The sequence below is a fragment of the Sciurus vulgaris genome, assembly GCF_902686455.1.
Source record: "Sciurus vulgaris genome assembly, chromosome: 1".
In the NCBI taxonomy this organism is placed as follows: domain Eukaryota; kingdom Metazoa; phylum Chordata; class Mammalia; order Rodentia; family Sciuridae; genus Sciurus; species Sciurus vulgaris.
Genome location: NC_136461.1, coordinates 103,314,444 through 103,337,407, shown reverse-complemented (window position 1 = coordinate 103,337,407; position 22,964 = coordinate 103,314,444). Strand labels below are relative to the sequence as shown.

At 35.6% G+C, this 22,964-nt stretch overlaps 1 protein-coding gene across 4 annotated transcripts in view; it reads left to right on the top strand.

Annotated features, from left to right (window-relative positions):
* The window catches only part of DENND2C (DENN domain containing 2C), a 75,432-nt gene that overhangs the window by 19,167 nt on the left and 33,301 nt on the right, over positions 1–22,964 (top strand). For all 4 annotated transcript variants that reach the window (XM_079135263.1, XM_079135262.1, XM_079135261.1 and 1 more), the window contains exons 2-5: positions 18,090–19,106; positions 20,093–20,229; positions 20,621–20,733; positions 21,585–21,755. In XM_079135263.1, coding sequence (XP_078991389.1) covers positions 18,277–19,106; positions 20,093–20,229; positions 20,621–20,733; positions 21,585–21,755 — 1,251 coding nt within the window. In that variant the 5' untranslated portion in view covers positions 18,090–18,276. The remainder of the gene's footprint in view (positions 1–18,089; positions 19,107–20,092; positions 20,230–20,620; positions 20,734–21,584; positions 21,756–22,964) is intronic.

Sequence of the window (22,964 nt, the reverse complement as noted above, 5' to 3'; positions counted from 1 at the left end):
GTAGCCAAGTATAGTTGTTAGACTTTAGAGAAGATAGAAATTTACTAGTCAAATGTGACAAAAACTCTTGCTTAATTTAAGGTGAATATATCTGACAAATGAGTATTTTGATTCAGTTAGTGAAGTTTTTTTTTCTTGTGGTGCCGGAGACTGAACCAGGGTCTCGTGCATGCTAGGCAAGCACTCTGCCACTGAGCTACATCTCCAGCCCTTCGGTGAAGTTCTTTCACTGCTTCTCTGTATTTCACTTACTGTGGCTCCTTGTGTTGGTTTTCTAGGTATGCCATAAACAAAGTACCATAGGCTGGGTGGCTTCAACAATAGAACTTGATATTCTGACAAGTCCAAGATTAAGGTCTTGGTGGGGAATTCTTCACATGCGTGAGGCACCAGGGGCAAAAAAAAAGAAAGAAAATTCCGACTTTCCCAGTTATCATGTGTATGTGACCTTTGAGAGTCGTCTAACCTTGCTTAGTTAGCCTCAGTTTCCTCTTGTAGAAAACGGAGATACTTCCTGTAAGGATTGTTGAGAGGATCAAATGAGATCATGCATATAATGCCTGGCAAACAGTAAATATACGAAACCATTATTATTGTAGTGCTAATTATCATTTAAATAAGTTATGTTAGCATTATTAATTTATGCCTAAAATATTTCAGATGTTTTCCAGTTCTATAAATGAAACAATTTTAGAGGCACTTAAAGTAATAGACATCACAGAATTTTCATAAAACTCTTTTTAAACATTCCTGTGATTCAGAATGTCATTATTTGCTCAACAAATATTTACTGAGGGATTACTACATGGTCCATACTCTTCTGGGTGCTGGAGATACAATTGGTAAAATAGACATGGGGAGGGGACAGAAAAGTAAACAAATACAGTGATAGAATTTCAGATAATAAAAAGTCCTGTGGAGACAGTGAGGACTCAAAAAAATCATATGGGGAAAGTTTATTGTTTTATTCATTATTTTTATCGTTTTATTTATTTTTAGTTTATTGTTTTATTTATTTGTTTATTATCCTGGGGATTGAACCCAAGGGTGCTTTACCATTGAGCCAAGTCCTCAGCCCTTTTTATTTTTTATTTTGAGACAGGGTCTCTCTGAGTTGCTTAGGGCCTTGATAAATTGCTGAGACTGGCTTATGAGCTCACGATTCTCCTGCCTCAGCCTCCCAAGCCGTCGGGATTACAGGTCGCCACCACACCTGACAAGGAGACTTAGGTTAGACAAGATGGACAGGGAAGGTGGAAACTGAGTAAAAATTGAAGACAGAAAAGGAGGGATGATAGTCGCCTGGATTAGTATGTCACCCGTGAAGATAAAAAGTATTCGGTTTGAAAGTTGGGTTTTTTTGGAACCGGAAATCGAATCCAGGGGCACTTAACCCCTGTGCCACATCCCCAGCTCTTTTTAAAAACTTTATTTTGAGACAGGGTCTTGTTAAATTACTTAAGGTCTTGCTAAATTGCTGAAGGCTGACTTTGAACTCTTGATCCTCCTGCCTTGGCCTCCTGAGCCACTGGGATTCAGGCATGTGCCACCACACCCAGCAGAGTTAATTGTGGTCACTTGGAAAGTTTTATGAGTAATATGGATAGCCAGCTATGTACCACAGTCACAGAGTTAGCATTATTCTAAGTCCTTGGCATGTACCTCCAACTTCTAAATACAATTTGCATGATATAAACTATCATTTTTCATTCTGTCTTTTAAAAAATTCCCATGACACATGTCACAATAGGATTGATAGATCCGTGAAAGATTTATTTTTTTGAAGAATCTTTCATGTTTCTTGCTTTACAATTAGGCACAATAACTACTTGAGAAATTTATATTGTGTATTATGAGTATTATTAGGATTTTAAAATTTTTCTTTGCTATTTTGGGAACCATTTTTAGTTACTTAATAAGGCTGTTTCCTCTGATAGGAATGAGATAAAAGGCTGATATCCTGTGTGCTTGCTTTGAAGATTTGTTATTCAAGGAACGGTCAACAAAATGATAAAGGTCGAAAAGTAGAAGCCACTTTGACACTTGCTTTTTTTTCTCCATTGGTTTAGTCCTTTCTCATTTGCCCTAAAATATTTTTAGCTAAATTCAATGATGTATTTCTTGCAAAATTTTTTTCCTATAGCCTTTATTAAAAATTTGTCCATAGACTTTACAAATTAAATAATGTATTAATATTTTAATACAAATAAACAATAGAAAATTCAGAGAAGCAAATAATGTAAACAGTTGAAATTCCCATTTTTTTTTTTTTTTTTTTTTTTTTTGGTACTGGGAATTTAACCCAAGGGTGCCACTGAGCCACATCCCCAGCCCTTTTTATATTTTTTACTTTAGATACAGGGTCTCACTAAGTTGCTTAGGACCTTGCTAAGTTGCTGAGGCTGGCTTTGAACGTGGATCCTCCTACCTCGGCCTCCTGAGCTGCTGGGATTATAGGTGTGTGCCACTGGGTCTGGCTTCCCACCCATACTTTTTAAAAGCAGATTTTATGATGTTCATTTTTTCCCTGAGACACAACTTTGCATGCTGTGCTATAACAAGTACAGGAGTGACATTCTGGAGTTTAGCTTTACTTCATTCTTCTCAGATAACGTTGAAGAATGCACTCAATTCTGACAATTCATGTTACCTTTCTTTCAGTCTCATCCCTGAGTTTCCTCTTTTTCTAAGTATCCCCATCAAGAAAGACTCCAGAGTCTTAAGATTCTTTTATTTCTCTTTCCACCTTTTTTTTTTTTTTTTTTGGTACCAGGGATTGAACCTGGGGGTGTTTAACCACTGAGCCACATCTCTTGCCCTTTGTTATATATATATTTTTATGTAGAGACAGGGTCTTGCTGCATTGACTGGCTTTGAACTCTTGATTCTCCTGTCTCAGCCTCCTGAGTTTCTGGGATTACAGGCATGTGCCACCACACCCAGCTTCTTTCTACATTTTTTATTGGTGCATTATAGTTGTACCTAATGAGGGATTTATTGTCACATATTTGTACATGCACACAATATAACAATATAATTTGACCAGTATTACTCCCCATCATTTCCCCCCTCCCTCCACCCCTCCCATCCCTTGGTCCCTTTCCTTGACTGATCTCCCTTTGATTTTCACGGGATTCCCCCCACCCCCCTTGCACACCTTTCTTTTCAGCCTTAAGATTCTTGAGGTCATGGTAAAGGTGTACAGAAATGTTTGTTGTAAGGGGAATTCAAAATTAGAAGGGGATTGCAATATACTAACAGTTATAATAGAATTATGCAGAAGGAGTGGTTAACTCAAGGGAAAGAACTAAGGAAGGTTTAACAGAAAAAGTTTCAGTTGGTCTTATGGTGCATTCAGAGAGAAATTAATAGTTGCTTGTCATTTATTGAGTAGTTTTTATATTCTAGAAACTTCCTTAAATACTGTGTTTACATCCCATATTTAAATCTCACAACCTTATAAAATAAACATCTGTTTCTGATGTGACAGGATGCTAAGACTTAATCTCTTTATGTCTCATTTCCTCATTGATTTTCAGTAGAATCTAGCTCATAGAGTTGTTGTAAGAATTGTATGAGTTAATATTGATAAAGTGAGAACTATTCCTGCCTAAAATTAAGTGCTCAATAAGTATTATCTATACTATAATGATTATTATCATTCTACAGATAAGGAAGCAGTCTTAGAAGAATTAAGTAATTTGACTAAGAAAATATTCCCAAACATCAAATATGCTGGCATTTGAACTCTGTGTGATTCCAGAGTTTTATCTCTGGACTGCTAGGAGTTGCAAATCATTTGGTAGTGTTGGGATATATGTAGGAGGTAAACAAGGCAAGAGGCAGGAGTCAAAGCTGGAATCAGAAGATGAAAGACTTTTATGTCACCTTAAGGAATATGGACTTTATCTTATGTCTTGTATACCATGAAATATTTGCATACTTGATTAACCTTTTAAACCAGAAACTATTTTAAAAAGTAGTAAAACTATGACTGTATTTTGTGTATGCACTATAAAAACACAGGTGTTTGGTCTTTTTAGTTTTTGTTTTTTGTGATGTTAGAGTTCAAACCCAGGATCTTGCACATGCTAGGCAAGTGCTGTACTGCTGAGCTACATCTCCACTGCCCCCATGACATTTTTAAAAGATTTAACAGTCTGTGTGGTTGACTTTTCCCAGTTTTTTCATTAATATTTGTTTGTATATTTGCTTTTTTTACCGGTATGTTAGTATTGACTTACATCCTAAATAGTAGTAAGTGTCAAATGATTAAGATAAATTTGTGTAGGAAAAACTTAATACTGGTCTCTTCATGTCCATGGGATTGGTTCCAGGGCCCCTTGTGAATACTAAAATCTGAGGTGCTCAACTCCCTTATTTGAAATAGTATAGTATTTGCATAAAACGTATGGACATTCTTGTATATGCTTCGAATTATCTCTAGATTACTTATAGTACATAATACAGTGTAAGTGCTGTGCAAATAGTTGTTCTACTGTGTTGTTTAGGGAATCATGACAAGAAAACAGTCCATGCATGTTCAGCACAGATGCTTTTCAATCAGCATTTAGTTAAATCCACAAATACAAACCTTACAAATGCAGAGGACTAACTGTATTGAGGAAATATATTTTATATATATGTAATATTTAAATAACCTGATAATAATGTCATAACATGAATAACCACTTACTTGGTACAAAAGTTTATATATTATTTCATATATCCTCCCAATAACTCCACTGGTATATCATATTCCATTATTATAAATGAGGATATTAAGGCTTTGGAGAGGTTGAGTACAAAGCCATATTGCTAAGTGAGTTCCAGAGGATTGAAATTCAGGTGTCTAGCTCCGAAGTCTGTACTATATATCATGATACCTCCCTTATAAACCCAACACCTCTGTCTCCACCTAAGTTTTATAGTGTACCTGTTTCTGTGGTTTGTCTCATTAATTGCCGAGTTGAGTGATTTATTCTGTTCATCTCGGAACAGATTTCCTACATTCAAAGAATCTTCTTGTTTCTTTCCCACTTTCTAAAAAAAAGACTTTAAACATTTTTTTAGTAAGGAAACCAAACGTAAAAGGAACATATTTTCTCTTCAGCATCTTTGTATCCTTAACCTAGTAATAGCAATTATTAATTGAATTATAGTACCTAGACCCCCAAAACTAGCTTTAATAAAAAACCAAAGAGTGTTTGTTATTAAAATATCTGGATGCATTATACTCTTCTCTTAACAGCATTGCATATTGTGATAATTTATGGGATTTTTGTTTGTTCTTTCTTTTTGTGGTGCTGGGAACTAAACCCAGGGCCTCCTAAGTTCTGGGCAAGCGATCTCCTATTGAGCTACATCCCCAAACCCAATATATGTTTTTGTGTACTTTCCTAAGAACTCATTTTGTTCTATGTTGATATGTAAAGGTTACCTTTAGGTTTCCAAACAATTTGAGTGCATGTATTGGGTCTAGCAGTAGACTGTGATCTTTAAGGATTGGTGTCTTAATATCTACTAACCTTGCTTAGCCCTGAAGTGAACTTTAATGTTTCTGAAACAGGCTTCCCAGATTTTTCTTAACACACCTCTTCAAAATAAACACATTTGCAATCCAATGCACACACACACACCTTAAACCAGTATTTATGAACTTACACTTACTTACATGCAGCAGACTCATTTTTTCTACACCATTTTATTTCATTGAAAACATTTTAAAACTTTCAGTTAGAATATAGCAGGACTTGAAAGACTTTTGTTCCCATAGTAATAAAAACATAAGCAAAATAAAAATCATATATTTCTCTGGAATTAGTGAATAGCAGTGGGCACAATTTCAAAGTAAAATGAGCAGAGAGCATAATAACTTTTATACCTGAGGACATGTACATAGTCTGGATACAAATAGCCCTGACATAGTTGGTGAGATCATAGAGTTGAGGAATTCAATAAAGCCTTAGTTAACAGTGTCAACTGTGAGAATTGGAATGTAGAGTGGATTCTGGAAGAATTCCAAGTATAAAACCAACTGGCCCAAGAATTATCTTCTGTGTCCCCCTCCTCTCAATTTTTGCTAAGAAAGCAGCATTGCAGGAGAACACAAATTCCATAGACCCATGTATTTGTGTAGTGACGCTTAGAGTCGAATAAGGTCAATGAAAAATATCTGAAACTGTAGGCAAGTTCTTTTCTGCTCAAACATTGACAAGATTTAAAAGCAGCCACTCAAGAGGTTAGAGGTTGGTCTAATTCCAGGCAGATTCCTTGAATAAGTTCTGTCACCCAAACTTAACTCTGCTTGACTAAGGAGAAAGCTAAATTGCCAGAGGAAAGTCTTGTAGTCTTAGAAATAAGTAAAACAAACAAACAAATGAAAAGTGTAGCTTATCCTCTACTGGTCTTTTTTGGACAGTGTCAAGAATATAGTTTAAAATTACAAGACACTAAGACTGGGAATGTAGCTCTGTGGTAGAGTGTGTGCTTCACATGTGCAGGGTCTTGGATTCAATCCCTAGCACCAAATAAAATAAAATTACAAGACAAAAGAATAAACAGGAAAATGTGAACCACAAAAAAAAAAGAGAGAGAGAGAGAGAGAGAAAATAGAGTCATTATAAGGAAACATGAAGTTAACCTAGTTGTTCTAACACCAGGACTTTAAGATGATTACAGATATGTGAAATATTACCATTAATATGATGAAGAAATGAAGTATTTTAGAAAAAAAAAAATGGAAAAATTTGTAAAAAGACCAAATAGAAAATTTAAAGCTAAAAAATATAACTGAAATAAAAATTCTTAGGCTCAAAAGAAGATTGAATTTCTCTCTATAGAAGAATGAACTAGTAAACTCAAAAACAAATCAATAGAATTTATCCATACAGAAGCACAGAAAGAAAAAAAAAGGAGGGAGAAATGAACAGAACAGTGGTAATCTATGGGATAATATGAAGTGGTCTAACAGTATGTAATTGTAGTCTCAGAAGATGAGAGAGAATGGTGTAGGAAAAGAAAATTGAAGTAAATGAAAAATATCAACCTGAAATCCAAAAGCTCTACAAACCTCAAGCAGATAAATTATAAAGAAAACCACAGTTAGGATTCTCATAGTTAAATTGCTGACAAACAGAGATAGAGAATTTTAAAAGCTGCTGGAGAGGACTGGGATTGTGACTCAGTGGTAGAGTGCTTGCCTATCATGCATGAGATACTGAATTTGATTCTCAGCACCACATTAAAAAACAAACAAACGAACAGAAAACCTAAACAAAATGAAGGTATTGTGTCCATCTACAACTAAAAATATTAAAAAAAAAAAAAATCTGCTGGAGAAAAAAGCCATAGTACACACTGGGTTACCACCCCAAGAAAGACTGCTGACTTCTCATTAGAAACAGTACAAACTATAAGTCAAAGAATGACAGCTTAAAATAATTAAAGAAAAATACTGTCAACTCAATTCTTTATCCAGCAAGATTATTCTCCAAAAATGAAGGTGATAAAAGGTTATTTTATATAAATGAAAATGGAGAACATTTGCCAGAAGAGCCATACCACAAGAAATGTTAAAGGAAGTAACAAGAAATAAGTGAATAATCAAAATTTACAGACAAGAAAGCTGAAACTCAGAAAGATAAGGTGACTTTTTTGGGTCACACAGCTAATAAGTTTCAAGGTTATGACTAAACTCTGTTTCTTCTGATTTTTTAGGCCACTACTCTTTAGGGAACCATGTCACATATTGAGTGGAAAAAGCAAATGCAGTAGTCATATGCAGATCTGAATCTCAGCTCCACTAGCTGTTGGGACCTTGAACTATTTGGGAAAGTCATTTATCTCCAATTTTCAGGTGAAAAATGTGGCAAAAAAAGGTTAATATCTACTTTATATGGTTAAGGGGAGGATTGTAATGTTGGTTGAAGCACCTTTCATACCGTGGAGAAATTCTGTTTTTGTCTACTATATTACACTGCCCTCCGCTTTTTCAGTCAATGGAGAATTTTTTGGAAAGGTGAGTTTTTCTGGAGAAAGTTATCTCTTTCCTGAAATCAGTCATCCTTATGACACCAATAATGATTCTGTTTCCATTGGATTGTGTTCCTAAGTAAGTTGGAGTCCTTTTGGCAACTAATATTTGTTTCTCAAATGAACTGTCATTTTGGCACTAAACCTGAAACTGTTGTTTTAAAAATAGGCATTTGCACCTAATTCCTCTCTTTTCCCAGGACTAAAAAAGAACTGAAATCTCAAGGTAAAACTGCAATGAACAGCATAGGATCCCTTCAGGGCTGAATGCATTACTAAGAAAGAAATCTCTTGATTATTTAGATGTGTAAGAATATAGTTGTGGTGGGATGTAGCTCAGTGGTAGAGCTTGGGCATGAGAGAAGCCCTAGGTTTAACCCCCTGCACCAAAAGGAAAAAAAGGAGAAAGAAAAGAAAATGAAATAATATGGTTATGTGACGATTTATCTTAGAAATCTTTTAGATTTCCTCATCATAATCTGTTCAGAGAAAGATAATAACTGGTTCTACAGAATCTTAACTTGAATACAATGACTTTTGTTTAGAGTAATTAGCATTCTTTATCCAGCATACATTCACATCTTCCCAAAGTTGTTTTGAAATTGTTAGTAAAGAGCTTCCTTTGCCCACCCCCCAAGCAGAGCCTTTTGTGAAAATTAAACTTAAGATTGTTTTATGAAAGTTAGTCAAATTGTCTCCAAAGTGAAATTCACTGTATTTGGATTTTACGTATTGCAGTAGCATATTTATTAACACTTCACTTCAGTGATTCCCATTTTATTGAGGATACAGAAGATCAGTACTGATTACTTTGAGGTACAGTAACTTCAACAAAAGTGGCCATTTGTTTTTAAATATGATACTGGCAGTATTTTCCCTTAGAGCACTTGAATTCAGGAAATTAGATCCTATTGCCTTTTTTTTTTTTGCATAGGAAACAGAGAACTCAATGGCTCTGGCCCTGGCAGAGGAAAAACAAACCATAATTATGGTCATTTTTAATAGTAGCTGTGAAGTAGAAGAACAATGTTGGGATTTTTAACCTGGGTTTTACCTTTATCTCTAGAGCTTAAGTATGGTTCACCTACAAATATGTGCATAATAATATATATTGAAGTTGTTAAGAGGAAGGAAGGAGGCATTTTAACTGAAAACTGCCTTATAAGCACAAGGCCCTGGGTTCGATCCCCAGCACCAAAAAAAAAAAAAAAAAAAAAAAAAGAATGAAGTAAATGTCGTGTTTTTAAATATTTTTTAAAATCAGAATGAAAGCCCCACACTTGGCGATGCCTAACAGTAACCCCAGTAACTCAGGAGGCTGAGGCAGGTGATTTCCAAGTTCCAGGCCAGCCCAGGCAATTTAGTGAGACCCTGTCTCAAAACAAAAATTTTGAAGAAGGCTGGGGATGTAGCTCAGTGGTAGAGCACCAATAGTGAAAAAAAAAAAATTAGGATTATTTTTCTCAAATTAAAAAGTAAAAATACATAAAAATTTCAGACAATACTTATCTTTCATCAATTTTTTTCACTTTTGAAAATTAGCACTTTTGAAATATAATTTCATAAATAAAGTGCACCAATTTGAAGAGTATCATCAATGAATTTTGACAATTGTGTTCACTTACATAATTGCCACCTCTACAACCTGTATTTCATCACCTTAGAAAGTTGCCCCATACTCTTTAGCAGTTAGTTCTCACCCTGCTGACCCTGAGCAACTATCAACTTTCTTTTATTAAATATGATTTTATCTCATCTAGAGTTTCATATAAGCTGGATCATGCAGTATATACTCTTTTCTTATTGCATGTTTTTAAGACATATCCATGTTATCATGCATATCATTAATTTATTCCTTTTTATTGCTGAGTAATAGTCCATTGTATAAATATATCATGGTTTGTTTATGCATGCATCAGTTGATGACCTTTGGGTTATTTCTAGTTTACAAATATTATGAATAAAGCTATTAATATTCATGTAAAGGATTATGAGAACACATGTTTTCCTTTCATATATAATAATGAAATTGCTATGTCATATGGCAGTCATGTTTACTTTTAAAAGAAACTACTGGACAGATGTAATATTGCAAGCCTGTAATCCCAGCTACTTGGGAGGCTGAGGCAGGAGGATCACAAGTTCAGGCCCACCTGGACAATTTAGCGAAACCCTGTATCAAAGAAAAAAAAATAAAAGGTTGGGGAATATAGCGTAATGGGGTAGCACTTGTCTACCATGTGTGAGGACCTGGATTTCATCCCTAGTACTACAAAACAAAACAAAAACAAAAACACCCTGACAAACTATTTTTTAAAGTGGTTGGGTCCTATATTGCACCCAGTGATGTTTGAATTCCAGGTGCTCCAAAACTTTTTATTATCATTATTTCAAGTTTTAGCCATTGTAGTGAGTATGTAGTGATATCTCATGTTTTAAAGTTCATTTCCTTGGTGACTAATAATGGTGTGCATCTTTTTTTTTAAGATAATTTTTTAATGACATTAGAATTATATGTAAAAGTGCACTTAGAAGAATTTACATTTTATCCTAATGTCAAATCACTTTGTTTATGCTACACAAAGAAATGTTTATGGAATATGTAAAATTAGTCTTCTCTGCATTGTTTTTCTTATTGATAAAATTTTACAGTGGCATACAACAGATTAACAAGTGTCTTTTGGCCTTGGATGGGAACAGGTTTTAATCTGACAATTTGTTTTGTTTTATAACTTCTCATATTTTGGCAAACTAGGCTTTGACTGTAGGTGTAGTGTATTCAGAAGCTGTCCAACCATTATTATCATCTATTTTTAGTTTTATTATCCCCAAAAGAAACTTGAAAGCCTATGGGGCCCATGGTAGTGACTGCCCCATTGGACATTCCTATCAGCAGTGAATGATGGTTCTCATTTCTCCACCTGCTGATTAACACTTATCGTTATTTTTCTGTCTTCTCTTAACCATCCTGGTGGGTGTGGTGTTCATCTTTTAATGTGCTTTATTGTGCTTATTGGCTGCTCATAATTCATTTGTAAAGTATCTTTTCACACTTTACTCATTTTAATTGTGTTTGACTTATGCAGTTGTAATAATATAATCTAGATTTAATATTAATATATTCTGGATATATTAATATATTTCTAGATAAGTCCTTATCAGATATATATCTATATATATATATGGCTGTGTGTATACATATATAGGTGTATATTTAAAATATTTAATCCCAATCTTTGATTTTCCATTCCATTTTTAAACCAACATCTTTAGATGTAAAATGGGTTTTAATTTTGATGAAGTACAATTTATCGATTATTTTTCCTTTTTGGTCAAATATGTTTTTTATAGCTGGGCACGGTGGCACAGTGATGCAGGAGGCTGAGGTAGTTGGATCACAAGTTCAAGGCCAGCCTCAACAAGTTAGCAAGGCCCTAAGCAACTTAGTGAGACCTTGGCTGGGAATGTGGCTCAGTGGATAAGTGCCCCTGGGTTACAGTCCCTGGTATCAATTTGTGTGTGTGTGTGTGTCCTATACCAAAAATCCTTTTCTTCTTCAAAGTAATGAAGTTTTTTTTCCTCTTTTTTCTCCCAGATTTGTAGTTTTAGTTCTTAATATTCAGGATTATGATCTATGTTAATTTTTGTAAATGTTGTGGCTAATGGTGGATTTCATTTTTTCCATATGGATATCCATTTGTCCCACTACCATATTGAAAAGATTATTCTTTCCCCAGCTTTGCAGTCAATTGACTCTAACTATGGGCCTGATCCATTTGTCTATCTTATCACTAAAATGCATTGTTGTGATTACTATAGCTTTATAAGTGTTGTAGTCAGGTAGTATATGTCCTCTAACGTTATTCTTCTTTTTGAAAAATCTTTGCATTTTCATTTAAGTTTGAAAGTCAACAAAGGTTGCTGTGATTTTCATTGGATTGTGTTGAATCTATAGATCAATTTTGAGAAAAATTGATATCTTACCAAAATTAAATCTTCCAGTTCATTAATGTGTGATCTCTATTTAATTATTCTTTAATTTTTTTCTCAGTGTACAGGTCTTTATTCCTAAATATTTCATAGCTACATGTTATTGTAGATTTTGTTTTCCAGTTATTCTTAGTGTGGAAATACATGTAAATCTTGTATGTATCCTGAGAACTTGCTAAATTCTCTTTTGAAGTCTGGTAGCTTGTAATTGCAGGTTTCTTTGGTGTTTCTACACATGTAGTCATATTGTTTGCAAAAAAGCAAAGTTTTACTTCTTTTCTGATCCACATGTCTTTAATTTTTCTTGCCTTATTGCATTGTTCTCTTAGGCAGTGTTGAATAAAAGTAGTAAGAGAAGATGTCCCCAATCTTAAGGGAAATCACTTAATATATTAGCAGTGGCTTCTTATGAAATCCTCTATCAGACTGTGGAAATTCTCTTCTATTCCTAATTTCCAATCATGAATGGATATGATTTTTTCAAATCCTTTTTCTGCATCCACTAAGATAATCATATAGGGTTGTTGGTTGGTTGGTTGGTTGGTTTTTTGTGGGATTTAACCCAGGCACTCTTTACCACGAGCCGCATCCCTGGCCCTTTTAATTGTTTGAGGCAGGGTATCACTAAATTGTTTAGGGCCTTACTATATTGCTGAGGCTAGACTCAGGTGTGCGAGGGTTGAAGTTGGTCACGTGTGCCCCATAATGTCTCAGGTGGAGCATGACAGTGGTTGTGGAGCCCCATAATGGCAGCACCAAGGTGTATCTGGGGGGCAGCCAGGTGGAGACTTTGGTTTTGCAGAGGCAAATGTCTCAGGCACCCCTAATCCAGACTTCCTGACGGTGAGCATGACCTGGGCAAATGTTCACAGATCTTCGGGGGCTTTTGTTTGTCATGAGCTGGAGCAGCAGCCCATGGGATGGGGAGACAGACACCTGACTGAACTTCCCTGTACTCTGCCCCAGCCAGAACATTGGCATGTTGATTTGGCAGCTGGCAGAAGGGGGACTTCAGTAGCCATTAGACCCAGCCTAGGGCTGGGCTCCCAGGTTACTATGTACTCACCCCATAATTATCCTGAGGCCTGGGAACATTCTCTTGCCTGGCTCCAAGCCTGGAGATACTTTGTCTCTCTCCTTCCTATCCTGATTGTGGCTTGTGTTTGTCTCATCTGGCAGCTGGAGGCAGCCATCAGGACAAGCCAAATATGAATCGCTTACTTTCATTGATTCTTCATACAAGTTAAATGCACTTATGGTTGCATTTTAAAAATGGGCATCGTGCTATATAGAGATAAATGGTAAAATTCAGGCTAATAATATTTTTACAACATTAAATGTCAAATAAAATGCACATGATAAGTTGAAAGAATGGTTGCAGGGTGTGGCGGGGGAAACTTTAGAGGCACTTTTCCTGCCTTTTGCAAAGAAGCTTCCCACTTGTAATTTGCACTTGAACCTGCAATTTGTCGCTGTCCTAGTGCAAGTCTGTTGTTGACAATTTCTCACAAAATTTTTGTTTGAAAAAACTGATGAAAACTGACAAAAAGTGTCTGTATTTTACCTTCATTTTGAAGACTGTGTTTAGAATTCTAGATTCAATGATTTTCCATCACACCTTAAAATGTTTGGTTATCTGGCTTACCTTCTTTTCCTTATGACAAATTATGTATATTTTCCATAGGTTTTTTTTTTTTTTTAGTGCTAGGGAGTGAACTCAGGGGTTTGTACGTTTAGGCAAACACTGAGCTATATCCTCAGGACCTTTTCTAAATGGTTTTATTTTGAATTAGGAATCCTCTAATTTATCCATATTAACCCTCAAAAACTTGGAGTCTGACTTCTTCAGACTTCTGAATATCCTCTGGCTACTTCTTAAAAATGTTCTCTTTATCACTGTTTTTTAGCAGTTTGTTATGGTTTGCCCGTGGCTCTCCTTGTGTTTATCTCAAGAATTTGGGGTTTGTTGAGCCTCTTGGATCTCAAAGTTTAGAGTTTTCATCAAATGTAGAACAATTTCATGCATTATTACTTGAAATATTTGGTTTTTGTTCCCTCCTCTTCATTTCAGGGGCTCCAAATATATGTAAGGTAAATCACTCGATATTGTTTCAATGAGGTTATTGTTTAGTTTTTGTTTTAGCCTTTCTGTGTTTCAGGAGGTTGTTGCTACTTATTCAGTTTCACTGGTCATTTCTTCTGAAATATCTAAAAATAGCTGTTGTTCAACCCATCTAATGAATTTTTCATTTATTGTCTTTTTAAAATGCCTTCCATTTTTCTACTCACTATGCTCATGCTTTCTTTTAAATTTATGAATATATTTATAAGAGCCAACTTGAAATTCTTTTCTGCTGACTCCCTCGTGTCTTTCATTTTTGGTTGTATTTCTGTTGACTGATTTTTCTGGTGGTTTTGGGTCTCATTTTCTTAGCATGTTTAGTAATTTTGATTGGATGTTGGGCTTTATAAAGGTTACATTGCTGCATGTTTGAATTTTGCTGTCTTCCTATAACAATTATTGAGTTTGGATTTTGTGAGAACTTACGAATCAGCTTAATCCTTGTTAGGATAGCTCAGAATGAGGCGTTCTAGTTTAGTCCCACTGGTCAGTCATGACTTCCTGGCATCTCTACTGAGTTATCTGTATGCTTGAGGTCATCCCCTGCTGTTGAAATTTCAGTGTTTCCCACAACTGTGTGAATTCTGGGTATTAGTTCTCACATAGTTGTTCTTTTCCTATCTGTTGTTTATTGTTCGGCCTCAAGTAGTAGTATTCTATGCATTAGCACCCCAGTATTCAGCCCCAGTTTTAAGGGGATCCTGTGTAAATTTCTGGAACTTTTTCTCTGTGCTAATCCTTCCTTTCTGATACTCTAACCGGAAAATGAAAATTCCATTTTTGGTCTCTCCAAACTCAAATCTCTTTATCCACAACTCAGCAAGGTTGCTGCATGCTGTTTGGGTTCGCTTCTCTATCCTACTTTGTGAATTTTCCAAGGAGAAAGCTAGGGCCTTCTCATTTGTCTCCCTTCTTTCGGGGATTACAGTTCTGTGCTGACTGTAGGCAGTATCTGAAAACATTGGTTATTTGTATTTGTCCAGTTTTGTAGTTATTTATGTGGGGAAGGCAAGTCTAGTTCAGCTACTCCATTTTGGCCAAAAGTGAGAATCATTCTGGTCCCTTTCATTACTTTTCTTTTTACTTGAGGTAAAGTTTAAATATTATGAAATTAACCATTTTTCTCCTTCATTTTGCAAATCAGCTTTTAGAATGTTCCAAATTCTCAATTATCATATCAGATACTTATGTCTAATCAAATAAAATATTTTGAGGGGTTTGGAGAAACTTGCCCTATGTAAGACTTGAGTTAATGAAATATTCTCCAAGAGAACCTCATTTATGTGAATGGATTTAGATTGGTTTCTTTTAATATACTAAAACCAGAATCCTAAATGTGAAAGGGTTTTACATATTATATTTTAAACTGATAAACATTTGATGTATTTCTTAGATGAAAGTAAATACACAGAAGAAGAATAGAAAATAAAAACAAAGGAACATAATTTAGAATCACCAGCTGGGCGTGGAGGTGCGCACCTATAATCCCAGCTACTTGGGAGACTAGGCAGGAAGATGGCAAATTCAAGACCTGCTGGGCAACTTACCAGACAAACAAACAAACAAACAAACAAACAAACAACTTGTTGTGCTTGATTTTTCTTACTTATACTTCTTTTGTTCTCTTGAGAAACTGAATGGCTTCTGCCTTCTCTTCTGTTGAGATTATACATTGTGGTTACCTGTGCTCTTTTTCAATGTGTCCTGCTTGACCTCAGTAGTCTTAGAACTACAGAAGTCTTTGACTCATTTTGTGCCATTAAGAAAAGAAACAAAACAGTTCTTAAAATTGTTGATTTTCTCAACCTCTGTTTCAGTTAGCTCTGTTGAAGCAAGGTTGAAAAAGCAATCTATAGGGACAGGTGTGTATAAGTAAGTTGGCTAAATTTAGGGAGTCTTCAAAAGATGAAGCTTGGGAGAGAGGTAGCACTTGAAAATTAGGCCAGTGCTTAGGGGTAGAACGTCTGTCTATGTGTGTGGCTGTCAAGACAAAAATCTGGGAGAGTCAGGAATGAAGTATGAAGGACCTTTTGGGATAGGAAGCCATAGGGGAAGAGGTGCTAGGAAACAAGGAGGCTCAAAGCGTGAGAGGTCTGAAGCAACTTTTTAACAAGTGATTTTTATTTTTTGGATGGGACCATATTACAATTTATATGTGAGAATATGTGTGTCATATTACAAAGGGAATAAATTAATTTGGCAAAAATTAGAACTATGAAATCAGCTATAAAGACAGTTTTTTTGTGTTGGAATGCAATCATAGATGTAGTTAATATGCATTAACACTTCTTTATTTTTGAAATAGTTCATTCATTATTTGAAAGTTGCAAGGTGTTAGTACATACATTAAGTGTAAGTAGGACTTCTCTGTAATACCTGCAGATATTAGGAGTGGCGAGTGCTGCTGTGCTACTCTGTTGCCACTGAACTGTCATCAGTCCATACACAGTATTTATACTTGTGTGTGAATTCCATAGGTTTAGCCATTTATTATCAGGAATTTTCAAGTTTAAAAAAAATTGTAGCCCTGGCAGTTTTCATCTTTTTCTCCCTCAGTTTGACCTATTGACACTTAAAGCATGTTAACCATGGAAAAATAAAAGGTTGACAAGAAATATCTTGTTGATAGTGAAGAAAACCTGAGTCTTTAAGATACCCTGAAATCCTTAGGAATCTCCTGTAAGCATTAGAAACAACAAAAGGATTTTCAGAGTTTTAATAGTCAACAGCAGCTTATTGGATTTTCACATTCTATGCATTAGTCTTTTACCAGAAGTTCTGTGGGGTTTGGTATTGTTTGTTAAGGTTTTCCCTGCCTGCGTGACTTTAATTTCAGGTTTTTAAGAATGATTTTCTTTGCATAGACCATCCCCAGAGTTTTATTTGCTGGCAAGACTGGTTTTCCTACCAACTCTGGGAATGGTTTAAGTGAAAGTTGATTGAGGTCCTGAAGTGCAGCTGCTGTGCCAAGAATAAAAGTGTGTGTATTGTGTTTATATCAGTTTTGGTCAGCTGTACCAACAGAGCTGTGCTAAGATATTTTCCTGCCTGTTAATCAAGGCCACACAGACAGAACGCAAGGAAGGATGACCCCTACCTCAGGAAGTTTTGAATCAGTTACTATTTATAACTAGTATACAGTAGAACTTGAGAGCAGGTCTTTGTGCAGTTGATAGGAAAAGTTTTCTGCCAAGTTTTACGTTTGAGGAAACAGTTTATGGGCCTGACTGAGTGAAACCTCTTTACACAAGGAAGGAATATGACAGTGACTGTAAGTATTTTTGCTGATTTCATTCAAGGGTGTGGTGGCAGAGATGGGAAGTTCAGTCAGTGACAAAATAGGTTATTATATTTTAAGACAATGATAGTTCGTGGGCACCTTGGATTCACTTTAGCATTGTGTGTAGGGGATCCTGTGCTGCTAATGGTAAAGTTGAGGTAAGTACGTATGACGGACTGATTATCTATCAGTGTAAGGAAGGGCGAAGAAATTAGTTATTTGGTGTGTTTGTAAACTAATTGGCTCTTGCTCTGGATGTGTACATACACTTTTTGGTTCTTTGATGTATCTCTGTATATGTGTGCTTTTTATAATAGTCCATTCATCCTTTTTCATTAAAAGAAGTTTTCATAATGGATTGATTTATTATAAAATAATATTGTATACCTCTGTGTAATCTCTTATAAAACCTCATTCTGCTTAAGTTCAGGAAATTAAATACAGTCAATTATTAAAATTGATCAACTTGAGAAATACCACAAGTAATGTTTTCTCAGTATTAGGTCACCATATTTGGAATACCTTCATGAAGCTGAATTACAGGCACATTTTTACATATGTTATATAAATGAATTATTTAGAGGTAGGTGGGCAATGTTTTAATGAAGTTTAAATCAGGAAATTATAAAACTGTGTTAACACATTCTTGTCTCATCTTAATAGGAATATTCAAGATAGAATTGTAGCCATTTTCAGTGAAGATCAGTGATCAAAATTGTTCTTTTTAAAGAGACTTTTCCAAGTGCAACATGAAAGAAAAATATTGGAATCATCTTGATTTTGACAGTATAAGGAATACAGTGTTTCACACTTACTTGTAATGGAAGCTTTGTAAGATTCATCACTTGTCATGCACCCAACTGGGAACATGGATGTTGGTTTTTCTCGTTCTGCTGTTCAGACACTGTCAAGAAGCCATTGCAAAAACATAAAACAAAAGATTTCTCAGTGGGAAGGAAGGACTAACGGTATAGCTAATTCAGCCCAGTGGCATCCCAAAGACTTTGGAGTGAGATATAATAACTGTCACCAACAAATTCTTCCTAAGAAAAGCCCTATTCCTGAAGGTCAAAACAAACAGTTGGGTCTAACCACCTTTCAAAATGTAGGTTTAGATATGAATGAAAACGCCAAAAGCCACAATCAAAATGGGGCTGAAATTCGTGAGAATCATGAATATGATGACACACGCTACCTTAAAAATGAATCGGAATCCAATTGGGTATGTTCTAGGGTCAAACAGATTGAAAACTGGAAAGAAGTTGTTTTGGATCCAGAGACTTCATTACCTCCAGGAAATTTCTATACCTCACAGATATTGTGGAAGAAAATAGAAGCACTTCCCCCAGACAAAGTCTTTAATTTGGCTTTAAAACATTGTGACTCTTCAGAAAAAGAACTGAATTTCAGAGTTCTGGATAGTTCATATGGAATAACCAAGAGCTTAGAAAATATTTACTCTGAACCTGAGGGGCAAGAATGTGGACCTTCTATAAATCCTTTACCAAAACCTCGTAGGACATTCAGATATTTATCTGAATCTGGTGTTACGCCATGTAAAGAAAGAAACTGTGATAAAAAATACTGTGAAAATAATTCTTGTGCAGAATCTTCTTTGGCTTCTTCTCAGGAACCTGAACCAAAGAAATACGGTGGAAAAATCAGAGGGAGATCTAAAAGGTATGTTTTTGGCTTATAGAAAACAATTTGTAAGTATTTTCCTTACAGAATTATTGAGCTTCTTTTTCCTTTTAAGCCGATTTTCATTTCCCAGCTTAGGTTATAGCACTCATTTCTACATACAGTGTTGATTAACATGAAAGGAAAATAAAAGGGAAAAGTAGAAATATAGCTAATATCTAAGACAATCTGCTAACATAAGAGCATCAGGGAACCTTCCAATTTGTATCTTTAAGAATTTGTAGGGGGGCTGGGGAGATAGCTCAGTCAGTAGAGTGCTTGCCTTACAAACACAAAGCCCTGGGTTCGATCCCCAGCACCGCAAAAAAAAAAAAAAAAAGAATTTGTAGGGTTAGGTGGCATATGCCTGTAATTGCAGCCACTCAGAAGGCTGAGGCAGGAGGATCGTAAGTTAGAGGCCAGCCTGGACAATTTAGCAAGACCCTATCCCAAAATAAAATTAAAAAGCTCTGAGGGTATAGCTCAGTGGTAAAGCACTTGACTAGCATGTATGAGGCCCTACGTTAAACTTCCTAGTACTGCCGAAGAGAGAGTGAGAGAGAGAATTTGTAGGGAGGATAGTAGGTATAGCTCAGTGGTAGTGCAGGAAGCCCTTGGTTAGATTTCTAGTACAGCAAAAAAAAAAAAAAAGGGTGGGGGTGTGGAGGCCACAAAAGAATTGTAGGGAAGCAAATGCACTCTTGTACTTCATTTAGGGTGTGCTAGCCTTAGCCCCACATTTAATTAGGGAGTGAACTTAATAAAAGAACCTAAAGGAGATCATGAATGTGATTGGTTAAAATCCTCCAATTTTCTCATGTGCAGAGGGCACCAGCCTAGTTTATTATTCTTAGATCTCTGAAAAAAAACACCTTTGTAATTTTGTACACAAATTCTTTACTTATCAATTTCTGCCTACCTGTGCCAGCTTAAAGAAGATAAGAGTTTTGAAAGATATGACTTTAAAATATATCTCCTTCCTTAAGGAAATCCTTTGAATTTGAGGATATTCAGCACTTTCGAAATCGGAACTCACAGAAGATTCATGAAGAACTTGGAAGAAATTCTGGTCCAGCACTTTATTACACACAGTCTGAGGATAATATCTATGAGGATATCATATGTAGGTGTCCACAACTTTGCAATTAAATTTAATAAGCATGTATTTGGTGATGCCCTTAATTGTAGGATGATATTTTCTTTTACAATCCAACATACCTCATTCTGGGTTTGTCTTTGTAATATGGAAACCTTTAGTGTATAAATTGTTTTATTCTTGAATGAGTTTTACATCTAGTGTAATGAACTGTTCAGTTCAGAAATAAATATTTATAGTATAGTATTTTGAGAATTCTTTTAGTTTGGTTGAACACCCACACAAGTGGTTTATAAACTAAAATGCCATTGATCTTGAGACTGCGTCTCTTTTATTTGTATTTTCTTTTTCTAGCTGCAGTCACTGTGTTTCTGCTTAATTATGTTCTTCTAAGAAATTTTTTTCATTATTTTTCAAGATCCCACCAAAGAAAACCCATATGAAGATATACCAGTGCATCCTTTACCCATGTGGAGATCCCCTTCAGCATGGAAACTACCACCCACTAAAAGTGCTTTCAGAGCACCCAAGGTACAAGTAGAGAATCACAGAAAACATTAGACTCTCATTTAGAATCTGTACAGAAAAGTTAAGATGGTTTAACTGGAGTCAAAAAACTAAGAGGCACTGATAGATTATTTTGTTGGTGGTGGTAGTCTTTTTTTGTTTTGTTTTGTTTTGTTTTGTTTTGTTTGTTTTTTCCAGAAGTATACAGGTGTTTTGTTTTTTTTTTTTTTTCCCTTTGCCTTCTTGGTTTGTTTGTTACTGTTTTAGCCCTTCAAAAAAATTGAATATGCTGGTATGGTGGCGCACATCTGTAATCCCAGCTACTCAAGAGGCTGCGGCAGGGGGATCGCGAGTTTGAGGCCAGCCTCAACAATTTAGCCAAACCCTGTCTCAAAATTAAAAAAAAAAATAAAAAGGACTGGGGATATAGCTCAGTGGTAGAGCATCTCTAGGTTCAAACCCTAGTACCAAAGGAAACAAACAAACAAACAAAAAACCCAAAGCAAAACCCAACAAGAATATGAATACATTTACAAACTTTTCAGCTCATTGTTGTTTCTAACAACTCCCTATTAATCTCACATTGGCCTGTGACCTAAATTAACTGTGTGATGCCTGAAAGCATTTGAGACCCCATGACTTGAGTTAATGAAAACTAAAAGCTGTTGTTTTCTGGAAATTTGCTTACAGTGGAATAGGAGAAATACTGGATTAGAAACCTGAGAAACCATTTTGCCAGTAATGAGGAAGAAATTATGTTGTCCTTATTTTAGAGGGAAGATATATACGTTTTGGGGATAGCTTTGCCTTTGCATGAAAACATAGGCATTACCCAGATGATCTTATCTTTACCAGTACATCTTCTCCTTTTTCAGCTTCCTCCCAAGCCACAATTCCTTCACCGAAAGACTATGGAGCTGAAGAACTCCCAAGCTTATTTACGATCAAAGCTCACAAAGGATACCACTTTGCCTGTCACTTTAACTGAATGGAAACTTTTCCGAGCTGGAGAAGTTGCTAACAGGAAAAGGAGAAATCTTCCAAGGGTGAGGGCTCCAGTATACCCCTTCTTCATATCTTACTTTGACATTCCATAAATGAGAATAAATAAGTTTTAGACTTTTTGCTCATGCAAGAAAAATGCATGAGTGACTTTTACCAGGGTTTCCCTATGGATTTTGAAAACCCAAATTACATGGAGGGCTTCCTTCAATTACTTTAGCTCTAGTTAAAGTCAGCTCCTTGTTTCAAGGAAGCACCAGAATTTCTTACCAAAGGATGTTCTATCAAGCTGGTTTCAGTGTTGCCCTCACTCATATGCTAAAGTTAGTTCAGTTTTGTGCCTGAATTTACCAATTTTTCAGTAATGGGAAGCTATGCCATCATTTGGGACAAAAATTTCCATTCATAGAAGGAAAACAAAAGAAATTGAATGGTTACTTGGGACTAAAAATTGTCAGCAGTCATACTGACTAAATGACTTACTTCTCCCTTAAAGGAGAAAAGGCAATTAAGTCTATACATCATCTTAGCTCAAGCTATTGCATCCCATATAAAATTTACTTGTAGACATTTTCTTTTAGAAGAGACACATAAGAGATTACAGGAATATATTTTTAAATTCTCTTATGTTACTTCATTCAATCATTCAAGGTGTTTTCAGGATTGACCAAATTCTATGCAGATAATATTCACTAATGAAGACTCAGATCATTTAAATATTATTCCTTTCCTTAATCCAGTCTGAATTAGCTGCATGTATTCATTTGGCACACAGTTTTTTTACCTGATTTTAAACAAGTCACAGCTGTTTCTTGGCTTAGTGACTGCAGATTGGTTCCTTGGGAAATACTCTGTTCTGCAATTACTTTAATTCTTCTGATCTGTTTCCTGCCTTCCTGAATCTTTAAAAATCAGAAGTTTAAGGAACTGCCAGACATCCTGCAGTAGCTCTCTCCCCTGGTAGATCATGCTGGAACAACAAAGCAGCCTCCCACATGGCCCAGAAACAACAGAACATGGTTCATAAGGGAAAGAATATAAACACCTAAGGGACTGTAGTTACGATCCCTAAATCTTGGTAGTGATTGTGTAGTGTAGAGTTAAATGACACCACAGAAGATTTTGCATTGCTTTCAATTTCATTTCTCAGCATTTTATGTACTGCAAATCTCAAGTACTCAAAGCCTATTCTCTGTCTGTTGATGGCTGATATGATCCAACTCTTCCTTCACTAGAATTTTTCTGAGGTTTTT